The sequence below is a fragment of the Geotrypetes seraphini genome, chromosome 15 (assembly GCF_902459505.1).
Source record: "Geotrypetes seraphini chromosome 15, aGeoSer1.1, whole genome shotgun sequence".
In the NCBI taxonomy this organism is placed as follows: domain Eukaryota; kingdom Metazoa; phylum Chordata; class Amphibia; order Gymnophiona; family Dermophiidae; genus Geotrypetes; species Geotrypetes seraphini.
The window spans coordinates 28,307,763-28,323,663 of record NC_047098.1 but is presented as its reverse complement, the minus strand read 5'-3'; the positions used below and the strand labels follow the sequence as shown (position 1 = coordinate 28,323,663).

The 15,901-nt window shown below is 39.1% G+C and overlaps 1 protein-coding gene across 3 annotated transcripts in view; it reads right to left on the bottom strand.

Moving 5' to 3' along the window:
* Positions 1-15,901, bottom strand: part of MFN2 (mitofusin 2) — a 38,417-nt gene that overhangs the window by 21,026 nt on the left and 1,490 nt on the right. For all 3 annotated transcript variants that reach the window (XM_033922022.1, XM_033922020.1, XM_033922021.1), the window contains exons 3-11: positions 13,902-14,037; positions 12,801-12,963; positions 10,925-11,049; positions 8,917-9,025; positions 7,679-7,786; positions 6,564-6,717; positions 6,337-6,404; positions 5,470-5,591; positions 1,525-1,651 (exon numbers count right to left, since the gene is read on the bottom strand). In XM_033922022.1, coding sequence (XP_033777913.1) covers positions 1,525-1,651; positions 5,470-5,591; positions 6,337-6,404; positions 6,564-6,717; positions 7,679-7,786; positions 8,917-9,025; positions 10,925-11,049; positions 12,801-12,963; positions 13,902-14,037 — 1,112 coding nt within the window. The remainder of the gene's footprint in view (positions 1-1,524; positions 1,652-5,469; positions 5,592-6,336; positions 6,405-6,563; positions 6,718-7,678; positions 7,787-8,916; positions 9,026-10,924; positions 11,050-12,800; positions 12,964-13,901; positions 14,038-15,901) is intronic.

Below are 15,901 nucleotides of genomic sequence, written 5' to 3'. Positions count from 1 at the left end.
TCTTGAAACAAGAGTTATTATTTCAAATCATAGCAAGGTGTTTTAGTAAAAATGAGTCCAACTCTTGAGGGTAACAAGGCTTGAAAAAATGTTCAATACTTAAATGGAGTGTTTTGCAGAATTTTTAAAAGTCCAAAAATAATGATGATTGCATTCAGGAAAATTGTACTTAACTTAAATGCAGAACATACAACTTCCAGGGTCCCGACGTGGCCCCGTTTCGGCGACTGCTTCAGGAGACCCCGCCAACCGAAAGTAGATAGTTTTTGCAAATATCACACTGAGTATAAGTGCTTCAACTGTAAGCGGTTCAAAAACTGAAAAGTTGCAGGGAACTTTTCAGTTTTTGAACCGCTTACAGTTGAAGCACTTATACTCAGTGTGATATTTGCAAAAACTATCTACTTTCGGTTGGCGGGGTCTCCTGAAGCAGTCGCCGAAACGGGGCCACGTCGGGACCCTGGAAGTTGTATGTTCTGCATTTAAGTTAAGTACAATTTTCCTGAATGCAATCATCATTATTTTTGGACTTTTAAAAATTCTGCAAAACACTCCATTTAAGTATTGAACATTTTTTCAAGCCTTGTTACCCTCAAGAGTTGGACTCATTTTTACTAAAACACCTTGCTATGATTTGAAATAATAACTCTTGTTTCAAGAGAGGGTTACCTCCCTCTCTTCAGAGTTACAAGCCTCTGAGCAAAGTTACAGTTTTATGAGTACTTCTCTTGGAGGTTTAATTAGCTCGAGTCAGTTCTCTCTATTGCTTATTTTTCAAGGCAGATTCATACTCAGAGTAAGAAGTTTTTTTGATTTTTTTTTTCAAGTTTTTATTAGGATTTTATATACGGACTATCAAGGTTATCTAAGCGGTTTTACAATCAAGTACTCAAGCATTTTCCCTATCTGTCCCAGTGAGCTCACAATCTAGTTAGCTAGCACTCCTGTTTAAAGAAGTCCATGCTAATTCACAGTGTTTTGGGACTCACTTTGGAAACTGTTCCCTAAAGCCTGGATCTTATTTTATTTCCTCTTTCACTGCTCCAATGATGGCCACCCCATTACTATATTTAAATATGATGATCAACTCAATCTTCTGCCTCAAGATCCACAAATACTAGCATTCTGATGATCCTGCCGTTTAAGTTTAGTAAAAATTTTTGACCGCACTTCAGTTTAGCAACAGCACGGTTTACAAATACAAAAGAGAAAGCTACACCATTAAAACATAGAAAAGCAAAAAATAAAAAATAAAATCCAAAATTAAAATTATTTAAAGTCTAAAATAGTTGCCAATGAGAGTACTCTATTCCCAATATTTTCAAGTAAATACTAGACCAAAAAGATGCTTCCCTCCATCTGGTCACTCAGTACCAAGCACACACTCCACACAATACTTCTGCTCCCCACTACTCTTCAGAGTTCATGCTCTTCTGTTCTGCTGAAAGCCTGCCCTTTTGTAGTCCGCGCTGTGAATAATGGTGACAAAGTCTCTAGTTTACGTTTACTAATGAACTTATATACCTGTTTCTCCACTTCCTCTGTGACCCGTTTTATTTTCAGCTTGTAATCCTGAGTTAGTAGCTCCAGCTGTTTATCAATAAACTCCAGGCGATCTTGTCGCTCTTCTCGCTTCTCCAGGCAGTAAACCCTCATAAGAGAAAAAAAGGTCAGTTAAACCAAGTCAAAACACATACCATCAGGACTTGCCCCGACCGAAATACAGTACCTTATAACAAACAGCATCGTTGGCAGCAGAGGCCCCATTGCGGCTTTCTCATGCCCGGGTGTTCCTCTGCCGTGTTGCTGCTGATGTCATCAACAACGCGGCAGAGGAACGCCCAGGTGTGAGAAAGCCGCGATGGGGCCTCTGCTGCCAACGATGCAGTTTGTTATAAGGTACTATATTTTGGTCTCACAGTAGGGGTTCGGATAGGTGGAGGAGATGGAAGGGTCACAGGGGGAGCGCTGCTGCCACCAGAGACTAGGACTTATTTTCGGGGATAGGGTTTATATTAAGACTTACCCCAAAAATCATGCTACAGCTTATTTTAGGGGTAGGTCTTATTTTCAGGGAAACACGGTAGTATGAATGTCAACCAGTGGGGACTGTCCAAGCTTGCAGTCTGAGTTTCTCTGCTAAACCCACAGTTTCCAAGCCAGAATATAATAATTTAAACAATCTTTATTGGAAGCTTCTATACTGTTACTAATGACTGGGGGGGGGGTCAATTCTGAGCGGTTTTCACAGGCTTCTGCAGATTCAGATGGATTCTACTGTGGTTGTTGTCAGCCTCCCTGCTGCCTGGCTAGGGTGCCATGTTTGCTTATGATTACACTATTATATATGTATACTGTTTACACAGGATTACAGTTTACCATTATACTAAGTATCCATCCTCTATAATAAAACCCTAAGCGGGCAAGCGCACTTATAACTCCGTGATCCTTGCCTCCGTGGCCATGTTTCATTTGTGGTTTGAGCAATGGTTTGTCTCCTGATTGCTGGCGGCTAGAGCAACGGCAGGAGGGTGTCCTTCGGCCTGGACGAGGCGGACAGGGTGTGGGTGCTGCGAGGTGTCCCATGCTGGTAAAAATTCTGCTACTGCTTCACAGGGAAGTAGAGGGGGAGAGGAAAAGAGGGCTGCTTTGGGGGGAGGGGTGTGCTGGGGGCAGACAGCAATCTTGGTTTTCTCTGGGGGGGGGGAGATAGAAGGGGGCCACGGAGACACAGGCAGGCATGGTGCAACAGAGAAAGACAGACAGGGGGCCAGGGAGAGACACAGACAGAAAGACAGATAGGGCCAGGGAGAGACACAGACAGAAAGACAGATAGGGCTAGGGAGAGACACAGACAGAAAGAATGACAGACATACAGGGGGCCAGAGAGACAGACAGAAAGAAAGACAGACAGACTGCGGCCAATGAGAGACAAAGGGAAAAAAAAAAAAAAGACAGATAGCGGCCAAGGAGTGAGAGAGAAAGAAAGACAGACAGAAAGCGGCCAAGGAGAGAGACAGAAAGACAAACATCTATTCTAGCACCCGTTAATGTAACGAGCTTAAAGACTAGTTTACTATATTCCTCATATCTTAAATGTTTCTAGAAATAAAAATCTATTATGTACACTTCATCTCCTGTCCTCTGTAATGTTCCTAGTGGGAGGGGGAGCCTGCTATCTTCCTCTATGTTGCTTCTTCCCATCTGCTCACAACGAAAATATTTTATCTCCAGACAAAATAGCCTCCATACCCATGGACCACAGCTAATGAAAACAAACTAAAAACCATGGTGCTTTTATAGTGACTGACTTTGTGCTACGCTCAGGGTGACAGTCATAACTCCAAAGAGAGCCTAATTCCTAAGATGCTTATCATCCTAACTTAGGGACTTAAATTCCTACTAAATGTTTTATCGAAAGTATTGGAACAGTCTATTTACTACATAAACCATTGTGCAAGCTCATAACTGTAGTACCAAAAAAAAAAAAAAAAAAGCGTAACACCTTTCACAAATTCCTTACAACCCTGGTGGTCTAGTGGTGTACTGATGGCAAGAGTAATGACCTCAGTCATGGCAGCCATTTTGAGAGCAGATAACACTGGATATACAGCTCTGGCTGCAACCACACCTCTAGACCAACAGGGATTGTAAGATAGACCCAGGGAGACATAGAGGTGAAAGGGAGACAAAACAGGACAAAGTATAAATTTTCAGCTTCCACTGAAAAACAAATGCTCATTTCTGGCTGAAACTGAACATGACTGAAAATTAAAATAACCTTTCAGCGGAAAACAGGCAGAAAATGGATTCTGGGCCAGTTTTGGTGCTGTAACTAAAACCGAAATTTGGTCAGCCTCTAATTCAGATCATTTTTTAAATTTCAAACCATTTTCTTAGTAAGTTCTTTCTCTTGTACTGTAAAAAAGTGTCCCTTAAATTGTCATAACCCACTAGCTTCAAGTTATTGCATTAATCTATCCTTAGTCCCTCAGTGATGTCAAATTAAAGTCTGTAATTTTTCCCCCACTTCCTTCATTTTATGGAGAGGAGCAGATGTAGTACTGCACCAGTCTCTTGAACTTCCTGTTTTCAGTGATAAGCTGAAAACAGCTGTGAAATACAATTAGTACTGCCATGACATATTTCCATATTCCGGGATATAATCAATCAACATTGCTTCATCCACTTTCAATTCCACCAGTACCCAATGACTCAGCAAATGATCAACTAGCCTCAGAAGTGGAAAGAAGGATTATCACTAGTGTATGAGAAGTTTCATACAAAATAAAAACATTATCATGCAAGAGGTACTAAGATGCAAATAAAAATAGGAACAAAGTATCTTCATTCCAATGGTAGATGTTCAAGCACAGATTCCGTTATGAAAGGTTAGGTGTAGTCTTTCACTCAACTTGTAATTAAATCCTAGAATTTGTTGCTGGAGAATGTGGTGAAAGCAGTTAGCTTAGCAGGATGTAAAAAAAGATTTGGATAACTTTCTAAAAGACAAGTCCATAAGCCATTAATAAGATGGGGAAATCCATTGTTTATTCCTAGGATAAGCAGAATAAAATTTGTTTTTCTTTTTAAATATATTTTTATTGAAAATGACAAATGATCCAAACAAGGAGTCACAAACAACAAAGAAACCATACAAGAAGAACAAAGAGAGCAATAAAAGATCCATCAAAGACTATCCACCTTAAAGAGAGAGTCCATCAGGGAACAGGTCCATAACCAGCAAAGAGAAAATGAGTAGATCAGCTCAGATCCATATCACCTCAGGCAGGCATAACTCCAGACCAGATCACCAGCTATAGTATTTTTTGCTTTAGAAACCCACCAATCCACAAGCAAACACACACCAAGCCAAACACCCCAAACCGCACAACAGACACACGGCATACATACTACAACCAACGCAAACATGCTACACAGACATACCACCCATTCATTTCTCCCCCCCCCTGAAGTACAGGTAGAGGAAGCTCACACACCACAGTCAGTGCCAAGACAAAAATAAGGGTAAAGAACAATTAAGTATCAAGGAGATCCAGCAAGCCCCCCCCCCCCCACAAAGTAACATAATGCCTCATGTCCAATCGTTCGGATTTATCATAGGAACGAATCTCAAATTGAGCCATCTCTCTCAGCCTGGCCCGCCATTGAGTAGCTGGGGGGTAGTCCTTGGAAGCCCAGTAGGTCAGAATCATCTTTTTCGCCACAAGAATAGCATTATACAGGAATCGACATTGGGGAGGGGCCTTTCCCCTCCCCAATGTTGATTCCTGTATAATGCTATTCTTGTGGCGAAAATTTGTTTTTATACTTGAGATCTTGCCAGGTACTTGTGACCTGGATTGGCCACTGTTAAAAACAGGATACTGGGCTTGATGGACCTTTGGTCTATCCCAGTATGGCAACTCTTATGTTTCAACCCAGCTCTGCCAAGCAGTTGCAACTCACCTCTGTTCCTGGGCAGCAACATGCACTGAATCCATTATGTGACGGACCACTTCTGCAATCTGCTTGGCTCTTACAGTGTGCTGCTCAAATTTGGTCTTCACCGCAGACTGAGATATACATTCCTGGCAAAAAACAAATAGAGAATCTTATTTTATGGTAAGAATGTAATTCTATCCATCCATTCAAGATGGAGTGGAAGAATAGCCTTACGTCAAAAATCAGGGAAGTCAGTTTAGAGCCAGAAGTGGCCCGCCAGGTACTGTTTTGAGGCCCTCGGTATGTTTATCATAATCACAAAAGTAAAATAAAAGTTTCTTGATCATATATCTCTCTAGCTATAAATTATAATATTATTATTAAGACTTAGCCAAAAGGAAAGATTTATAAACTATAAAGAGTTTTACCTCATGCAAAATTGTCATTTCTGTAATAAGACATTAACTATTTTTTTTCTGAGGCCCTCCCAAGTACCTTCAAATCCAATATGTGGCCCTGCAAAGGGTTTGAGTTTGAGACCACTGGTTTAGAGTGACCCTGCATCTAACTCCTCTTTTTATGACCTTGGGCAAGTCACTCCACTGCACAAAACAGATAGTAAGTCCACTTGGGCAGAAAAATAACTTGTGAACCTTGAGCTTGGATCTGAGAAAGGCAAGTAATAAATCGCAAATTATAAATGTGTACAGAATAAATTATCTTTAAAGATGTACTCCCATTAATATAGCACAGCAGATTTACTGCACCCTCCTGTACTGCACCTTCCTGTAGTTTTGAGGCTATGTGATTACTAAGCATAACGGGAAACAGCAATTTTCTTTTTTTTGGCTTACATTTCACAAAGTAATTTAAAAAAATAATTCTGCTCACCTCAAATCTTCTCTCAAAGTTCTGAAATTCGAACATCCTTATTTGAAATCCCTCTGCCAGTGCTCCACCTGAAAATAGCATATATAATCACAAGGTGATTGAAAATAACCCACCGTTACCACATAGATCCAATCCCTCCATTAGGAAGTCCTTTTGTTATATTTTGACTAGAATCATCTTCTGAGCATCTTCACTTGAATAAATGAAAATAATAATTTTTCCCCTACCGCCTTCTGGCATTCCTTGTGCTTTCTGGATCCGAGCGTTTAGTACTTCCTTTGCAGATACAAAAAATATGCGGTCACTCGCCTGTACCCGATCCACTACGCCCAACTCGTCTACCAGAAAACTGGTGCAGCGTTCCATGTGCTGATGTCGTACCTATAACACACAAAAATAGTGAGTCCTGAAGAATCCACCTATCTCCCAAGATTGAGATCATTATGGGCTATGCAATTCTTTTCTGTCAGCTGCAGACCTCAGTCTGCTTCTCCTCCATGCCAGGCAGAGCTGGATCCTCAACTAGGGGATCTCTGAGCACCAAATCCATTTTTTAAAAAAATGCCCAAAAACAAAAATAAAACAAACAGAGCAGATCAGAAAGATTCCTTCTGGCTCGTGTTCAGAAGGAATATCTGAAGTGGGCAGCAGAGCACTCTAGTGAAGGAGGAGGGATTCAAAACTGGAGTGACTTCTACATGGCTCACAAGCATGGGGATATTTCCCGTCCATCCAGAATAACACACCTATTGCACTCAAAATAGAATTGGGGCCATACTGATTATCATCATGATGCTGGTGATCTGATCTCTGCTACACTATGGTAAGAAATCCTGAAGTAGCATCATGGCAACCCTCACTGTGCAATGCAAATAACTCTGGAAAGACCAGCACAGAAGTTGATGCAGAGAGCACCAGTATGGAGAACATTACAGTGCTACTCACCACACAAAAAGCAGTAGACTGGGTGCCTCCTTCAGGGCCCAGTCCTAGCTCTTGTGGCCATGCATGATTCTCCCGGCAGACCACTTTACTAAAGACTTCCACCACAGAAAGCATTTGGCCCATGAGAACACTTCAATTCAGCAAACCAAACCAAATACAGATGCCTGGGTTACCAGTGTCTTTTTCCCCTCACTGTCAACTAAAATGCCTCACCACTAGGGTTACTGACTGTTAACTCTGCCCTAGGATCATTCAGTGACTATAAAAATTACTACAGGGCTATCTTAAGCTCAAGACCTTTGCCTTGCATTCATTATCAGTTATTGATCGACTATATAATGCTTAGGAGCCGTCATAGGAACTATTCTCAAACAGTTCTCGCAGGCTTAACACAAACCTCTTCCATGTACTCTGGTTCGGAAGCTGATGCATCCCAGCGATTATTTAGAATGAAGATATTGGGACGAGAAAGACGATCATTCACTTTGTGGAAGAACTGCTTCTCCTTTATAAAAGAAAATAGAATAAAAAAAACGATAGACAGTGTGCTGTGGAATCCAAATAATTCTTCAGGTATGAAGGAACCATATCTGTATCTGCATTACAGAATCTTGATCCTGTTTCTATGAGTATGTGTGTTAAAAGGGAATCAGACAGGTGTTTTGGGGTTTTTTTTAAATTGTATAAGTAGTTTACTGAGTATAACAAAAGAATATATCCAATAAAGCAAATTAACAGTAAATTTGGCATAAGACGATGTATAATAGTACCAGTACTACAGCTTGTGAGTGCTCAAACATTCTAAAGACAATGTCAAGGAGCATTAGCTACCTCTTTTTTAAATATATTTTTTAAGAGAAAGAAAAAGGGGGAAAAACCCATTTCAACACTAGCTGTCACACAGTGTTTTTACAGAAAAAAAAAAAAAAAATCACCCTAGGGAAATTCTTTCCATAAGCTGTATGAGGTCTGCAATTACTGTATATCATACACACGGTCAAATATTTTGCTTGGTTAACTTCAGAGTTAGCTAGTTACACCCTGTCTCAATTTTCTTCCTCAATGATCAGCCAAATTTTATTTTGGACAAATTGTAGCTGGATAAAAAGGCAGCCTTTGTACGTTTCTGTGGTATAGTTAAACCTTAGTCATTCAGTACCGGAAAGTTAATTTTGTTCAGCCAAATTGCAGGCCTAAAGTTAACCACGTAACCTCTTCTCGGTATTGAACCCAAATAAAGTCAGGCTAAAAACCCAGTCTAAAGTTAATGAGTAAACATGTCTGGTTAACTTTACCCTTATTACCGCCTCAATATCATTTTTTATAAAAAGGATTGCAATGGGGTAATAATAATAATAATAACTTTATTTTTGTATACCGCATTACCATGGAAGTTCTATGCGGTTAACAGATGAAGAGACTGTACATTACAGCGAAGTTACACTTTTTTTTTTTTTTTTTGGCCTAGCTACATTTACATTTTCGGCGATGCTACATTTACGGTGAAGTTATTTTTCAGGTCAGTTACAATTGCAGAGAAGTTACATTATCTTCTACAGGGTCTGAAAGAGATCATGAAAACTTCCCAAGGCATCCTATAGAGTTTCTATTTGAAGGCAAAATTCTACAACTTACAGTCTGCATGAGAGTGGATTCTGAGTTTGCCACCAATACAAACACATCAGCATCCAGACAGAACTTGTCGATCCAACTGTCCAGTTCAGTGGTTACATCAATTCCAGGACTAAAAGAACAGATGAAGTAACACAATATTACTGTCGGGTAATAAAGGCAGCGCATCCAAAGGAGTTCTGCTAAAAACAAGTAATCTCAGCTTTAGACAAATTTAAACTGCTAAAGGATTTTTTTTTTTTAACTTTATTTAGTTTTTGGGTTTTTTGTTTTTTTTTTAATATATGTTTTCTTTCTTTGTTGGCTTGTTTGATTCTTCGCCTGGTAGCAATGTTCACTTGTATTGATGTTTTTATTGTAGTACTTCCAGCTTGACCACTGTCTTTATCTACTGTGCTTTGTTCCTCTAATAAACATATTTAGTTTTTAATGCCAACAAAAAGTTGTAATACAATTTATATACAAATAATGATAATCAACCAAGCACTTATAATCAATCAGTATCTATAAAAAATATAAAAATTCCCTCCCCCTTCCATCATTATCATCAGGAATAATACCAAAACAAAAGATATACCCCCCTCTTGCTTCCACCCCCCCCTGCACAAACACGTGGTTTTCTACAGCACTAGAGCATTACTCTATCGCGCAGAGCTCTCAAGTAGGACTGGTAAGCACTATATACTTTTATATTTTCACCATTTTCATCTTAGCACTGCATGCATATACTGGGTAGTCTCTTTTTGTTTTCTCAGCACTGCTTTTATATTTTTACCACTTCCATCTTCAGTCCTGTATGCATATACCTGGGTAGACCCTTTTTTTAGCTTTGCTTTTATACACTGGTTTATTATTTTTTATTGATTGCATTACTTGCATTATTGGCATGAGTGCGCTCAATATGGGACATCTATCTTATCTTGTTCCCCACAGGGCGGATTTTATCATTCCTTTTGGCTCACATTGTTTTTAGATTTTGTTTTTATAATTTCATTTGTCCTTAGATGTAAAAATTTTTTTCTAATGATCAAATTAGCCTCATACATATAAATGGACTATTTTAATAAGTACACGTTTTATATTAAATCTGGTTTTTAGTTGTCTTACACTCTTGTCCTGCCATATACATAGGCTTACTTTCATGTGTCCATTTTTAGTTCTCAGCCCTTGATCCACATTCTTTGACTTAGGACTCTTAGGGTATGTATTCATATTTCACAATGGTCTTTCTTTCTGTCTATTCAATCCCCCCCCTCAGGCATCTATTACGTTTTTCACTGGAAGGATATTCTTTTAAATCCACTCACACCTATCTCACCATCCCTTAGGGCTCCTTTTACTAAGGTGCGCTAGCGGTTTTAGCAAACGCTTAGCGCACGCTAGAATACCGCACGCGCTAAACGCTAACGCCTCCATAGAGCTTACGTTATTGTTTTTTATTTAGCGTGTGGTTAGCGCGCGCTAAAACCGCTAGCGCACCTTAGGAGAAGGAGCCCTTAATGTTTACTTTATAGTTACGATTTGGTCACTTAGTGGCACTTTTTATCAGTTTTGACTCAGCCACCTTTAAGAGATATTTTCAACACTTATACACTCATAGAATATCATTTTTGACATCAAGTCACTTTTTTGACTTTTTAATCACTACTCATCATGTTATTCACAAATAAACCACATATCATTTTAGGACACATTCCAATCATTATTTCATTATCCATAGGACCCCTGAGGAAGACAGGGTCGTCAAAACACAGACCGTGTTGGGTCCATAGTTCCCATCTTATGGGTCCTATACATTTTATTAAGTGGATTTTATGACTGTATCTTCAATAAAGCCTGCATCTTGGACATCTTATCCACAGCGTTTTAGTTTTTTAATATTTATCACATATGTTGTATTGTAGTGTTTTTACTGTAATTGTGCATGTTTCTTTGTTCCCCGTCTTGAAATGTGGTATATGCAGGCTATAAATATTTTAAATTCATTAAACACAACCATTTCTCGACTCACCTATCCATCAGCACCAGGTCATCCTTCAGAAGAGGACACTTGGAATTAGGCCACATGACACTGACTAGGCAACCTGCATCTAGGTGTTCATTCTGATGGAGGGCATGAGCCAACTGATTTACAGTCTAATAGGCAAACAGAAAAAGTTGGGAAGAAATGACAGAAAAGAAGAAGCAAAATCAGAAACATGTAGCTGAAGCTTTTATGAGATTGTCTCATCAGCAATTTCAAAAAACAGCCCCTTATAATATAGTGCATAGATAGGTAGTACCAACATTTGCTAACTGTTCCATCACTTAAAACCATTAATACAAGAAGACAATACATTTTTTCCGTCATGGCCCCCCCCAATTGTGGAATTCCTTGCCAATCTACTTAAGGGAGGAAAGAAACGCTGGTAGATTTAAGAGTCAGTTAAAATGTTTTCTTTTTAAAGATGCATTTGACTGCTAAACATCGTAAAAAAACACCAAAACTAAAGCAAAATCCATCCTTTTTTAAAAAAAACAAAACAAAAACCCCTCCTCTTGTAATTTTCCTTGATTGTCTCATCTGCCTCCAATTATTGTATATCTATCTTATTTACCCTACTAGTCCCATCTGTTTTGAAACTCATGTAATTGTTATATGAACTTTTTGTTCCCCTGTGTACTGTTATAAAATATTTTTAGAATTGTACATCGCCCTGAATATATGATAGGGCAATTAAACAAATTTTAAATAAACTTGAAACAAAGGTTCTCATCACAAACAGCTATAGAATGCTTCTCTCACAGGGAGGTATCTAACCTGATCAATTGAGGGGCAGGGCTAATATTGAGCCTGCAGTGGCCAGCTGTTATGGGCTTGTTATATCTGGATAGCGATGCTAAATATGGGTAAAGTTAAGACAGCAAAAAGGCTTTCCTAAGTTTATCTTAATAATTACCTGGTCAGAGGGCTGAACAATTGCCACTAAATTGGTAAATTCCTGCTCCAGCTTAGCTTCCTCATCCTTCCCTGACACTATCCAAATAGTGCCAAGACAGTCTGTCTGGATTTTCAACAGCATTATCCAGATAATGCAACTGAAAATATGGGTATGGATCTAGTAAATGGGACTTATCCAGGTAGGAATTGTGATAAGTCCTACTGAATACTGACCCCTTGATATTCATAAAGATTTTGTTGTTGATATTCTCAGCTACAAAGTGGTCGAATTTTCAACGTAGTTAAAGTATGCAAGTTACCTTTAGTCTCCTATCATACATATATAAATGCATCTGATGAATATTTATTGTGGACATCCTGACAAATCTGTTGTTTGCAGCCTTTAATGAGAACTCATGTACCGGTTTTATGCATGCCATTACTGCATACGTTTGTAAGTGTTTTGCTTACTATCTAACATTAGGAATGTTTGTATATTTTATTTTCTTCCCAAAACCGACAAGTACACAAATTTACAGAATAAAATGATATATAAAGTTCAAAACATATGGTAGAAAGTCACTGTGGAAATACATAAGGCCATCTGAACACCCTTGAGAAAGGACTCTCATACTAGAAAATGACACGGTGACAAAACTCATCACCGTTCCCGTCCCCAAGGATAATTGCGGAAAACCATCTCCATTTCATTCTTTAAGAAGAGAGGGTAGAATCAGAGTATGAATGGGCCCAACCACTGACCCTTAAGCCTTGCATTAAAGAATGCTAATGTAGAAGTACTGAAGTTGAGATAGACCCTAAATAATGACATGGGATTGTGAACAGTGATGAATTTTGTCACCGTGTCATTCTCTACCTCATACAACTCTCTAGGACCAACTCCCCTATCTAAACGATAAATCATTCTCTCATGTACACAAAACATTTCACTTTCAACAGTATTTACCGCCACACTCTTTTTCTCTTCAGAGCCCTCAGTCAGCAGATAGGCCTCATTGCCTTCTGTACCCTCCACGCGTAGAAAGCAGTTGGTTGTATGTCCTATGCCTGAGGGAAGGACTTTATCCCATAGCATTGCATTTATCACAGTGCTTTTACCATTGCTGGTCCTAGAAGCAGAGAAATGTGTTATATAACTGGCTAATGTATGTAAAGGCTAATGCAGAGAAGTCTGGTACTCTCTCATCACATCATCTCACTTGGTCACCGTTATACTCTTATTGCAATGTTTAATATAGTACCTGTCCTTTGGTATAAGTTCTCGTTTCCTACTCAAAACTGTATGTAATTGCCATTTATATATCTTGTATTGCATCCATTTACGACCTACTACTTGTACTGACTACATATATTATTGGTTGTATCAGTATCTGCCTTTTTGTACACCTGTTCATACTATTATACTGTTTTCCTATTTCAAAATAAATAAAACTTTTTGAACTGAAAATAAAAAGATTACTCTATGTATCTATCCAGTTAGTGACACTAGTACTAGTAGCAGCCACAAGACATGAGTATGAGGTGCCAGCTCTAGGTGCTTGGGCATCTCCAATATTGTAGAAAAATACCTTCACTCTGTCTAAGCAGGGGTAATCTGTAATAGGTTTAGCACCCCCAATTGTTCTGAAAAGTTGGCTCCCATGAGTATAACAATCAAAGCTTGCAATATCAGCAGCACTGACTGGGTCTAATGATTATAATGAAAAATGACTCACTGCTGCACCTGGACTTTATCTGGGAATTCTAATGAGTTCTACATTTCACTATAGTCTTGAGAAATGAGTGGAAACAGAGTTCTAGCACCTGGATTGGCCCCAAAGAAGCTAGTCTTTTTAGGATGCGATACTTTCTAAGAAGGACCAGCAACAGACTGCATTACATGGGCCATCTGGTTTCAGAAAGTCATGTATCACAATCTCTTAAAGTATCTATAAATATTTCAGAATAATTTCCAAAGATCAGAATTCCTCACTCCACATAAGATCTCAGTTTTACCCACATCAGCAGTGCCACAACCATTAATATTTACAAAAAATATTTTACTAACCTGCCAAAAAAAGCTACTTTCATGTGTCGTCGTGCCAAAACCTCACTAATGCCAGCAACATTGGATAAATAGCCTTTCACCTCCGATACTTGCTCTTCTGTGGTAACAGGATCAAGTTCTGAATTCCTGTAAGTTTCTTAAAACAAAATAAAATATGATCATGACAAAAAAAAAAAAAAAAAAAAAAAGAATGTAGTCATTTTTTGCTAAATAGCAGATGACGGGCCAATTTACTTCTGTCACCCACCTAGTTTTACTGGTCTAGGCTGCAAAGGCATCCTAAGTACCAGATGCAAAAATTGAGAATATATAATCCTCTAATGTGACCAATATCATTGCCAAATATCACAACTGATCTTTGGCTCTCCTCATTTCTTCACATCTAGAAATCCTCTTTATTTTAAATGTTCATTAATTATGTTACCATTTTGGTGTCCACCATCTCCACTGTGAAGCCATACCGTACAACTGCCACAGCTTCTGTAAAGAAATATTTCATGATGCTACTCCCAAGTTCAGTGCAAAGGCGGATTGAGTTCAAGTTGATTTGCCTTGAATCAATCTGAATACCTGTCCAATAAATGAACTTCCCAGAAAAACTCTTCAGTTACCTAGCTTGCAGTTAGTGAAGTTTTCATCAACTAGTAAAAGAGTTTTTCCTTATGTGGGTCCAATGCTTTGGAATTATTAGGATAGCCTTCAGCTAGATTTGTCTTATTTTTGATTAACGAAATTGCTTAAGAGTATTGTTTTAGCAACACTATGGGCTCCTTTTACTAAGCTGCGCTAGTGATTTTAGCATGCGCTGCAATGCCCCACGCGCTAGACGCTAACGCCTCCATTGAGCTGGCATTAGTTTTTCCGTGTAGCATGGGGGTAGCGTGTGCTAAAAACACTACTGCAGCTTAGTAAAAGGAGCTCTATATGACCATTTAAGGTTATTCAGATATTTGACTTACTGTAGTCAATTATCAACGTTGTTGCTTTACTTTGAATGGTCATTGATTGTCATGTGTGTCTGGGTTAAAGACAACACTTTATGTATTCTTACCCCCTCTTTTACAAAGCTGCGCTAGTGGCTGCCGCGCAGCAATAGCCCCGAAGCCCTTTAAATCGCTATGGGCTTCAGGGCCGTTACTGCAGCGGCCCGCGCTAAACGGCTTTGTAAAAGAGGCCCTTAATTTTGCACACTGCTTAATACTAATGTAAATGGCGGTATATCAAATCAAATAAATTCAATCCATTCCACTCTTTCAAGCCTCACACTTATCACTTGGTCTAGAATACAGTCTCCTCTCCTGCAAATGGTAGTTTTCTCTCTCCTGTCCTCTCTGCACTGTGGTCTCCTTGCGGCAAGGGAAGTTTGTGAGCAGTTCTTATCTGTTCCCTCCTCCTTCTGGCTTCCTACTGAAGTTCGATCTGTGCGGGACTATCGAGTCTCCTGAGGCTATAGGTTCTGTATGGTTCTGACTTCAGACAGAAGCTAGTGAAGGAGCAAGCACCTGCAGGTAAGGCGTAGCACTTGACCAATTTCTCTTGCCTATAGAAGGCCTATAGTAGTACTGAAACTGTGAAGAATGTATGGGCGGGTGGGGGGAGGGAGGAAGGTGGGGAGATGGAATGCTATCACCTCTTTTCTTCCCTTTCTACAAGAAAATAAACCTAATACTGGGTGTACCATTATACAGAAAGGCTTGGAACCATCTCATTAGAATATCCTGATAGAAAGAATGTCATAGAAGCAGACACTATTAGCTTTAGTCCCAATACCAGTGTATCTTTATTATGTATAATGCCAACCCTCTCTAATAGGATAGATGAAATGAGGCACCACATAAATCTCCCGCTTTTTGAAACTAACATAGCGGTGGGGCTGAGGTATTTCAGTGAAGATATTCATATAAGCAGACACAGCACAACTGGATTTAAATGTAAAGCAGACATATGAACGAATCAAAAACTAATAAACAAATTGTGAATGGGAATAAAAGGAGGAGAGT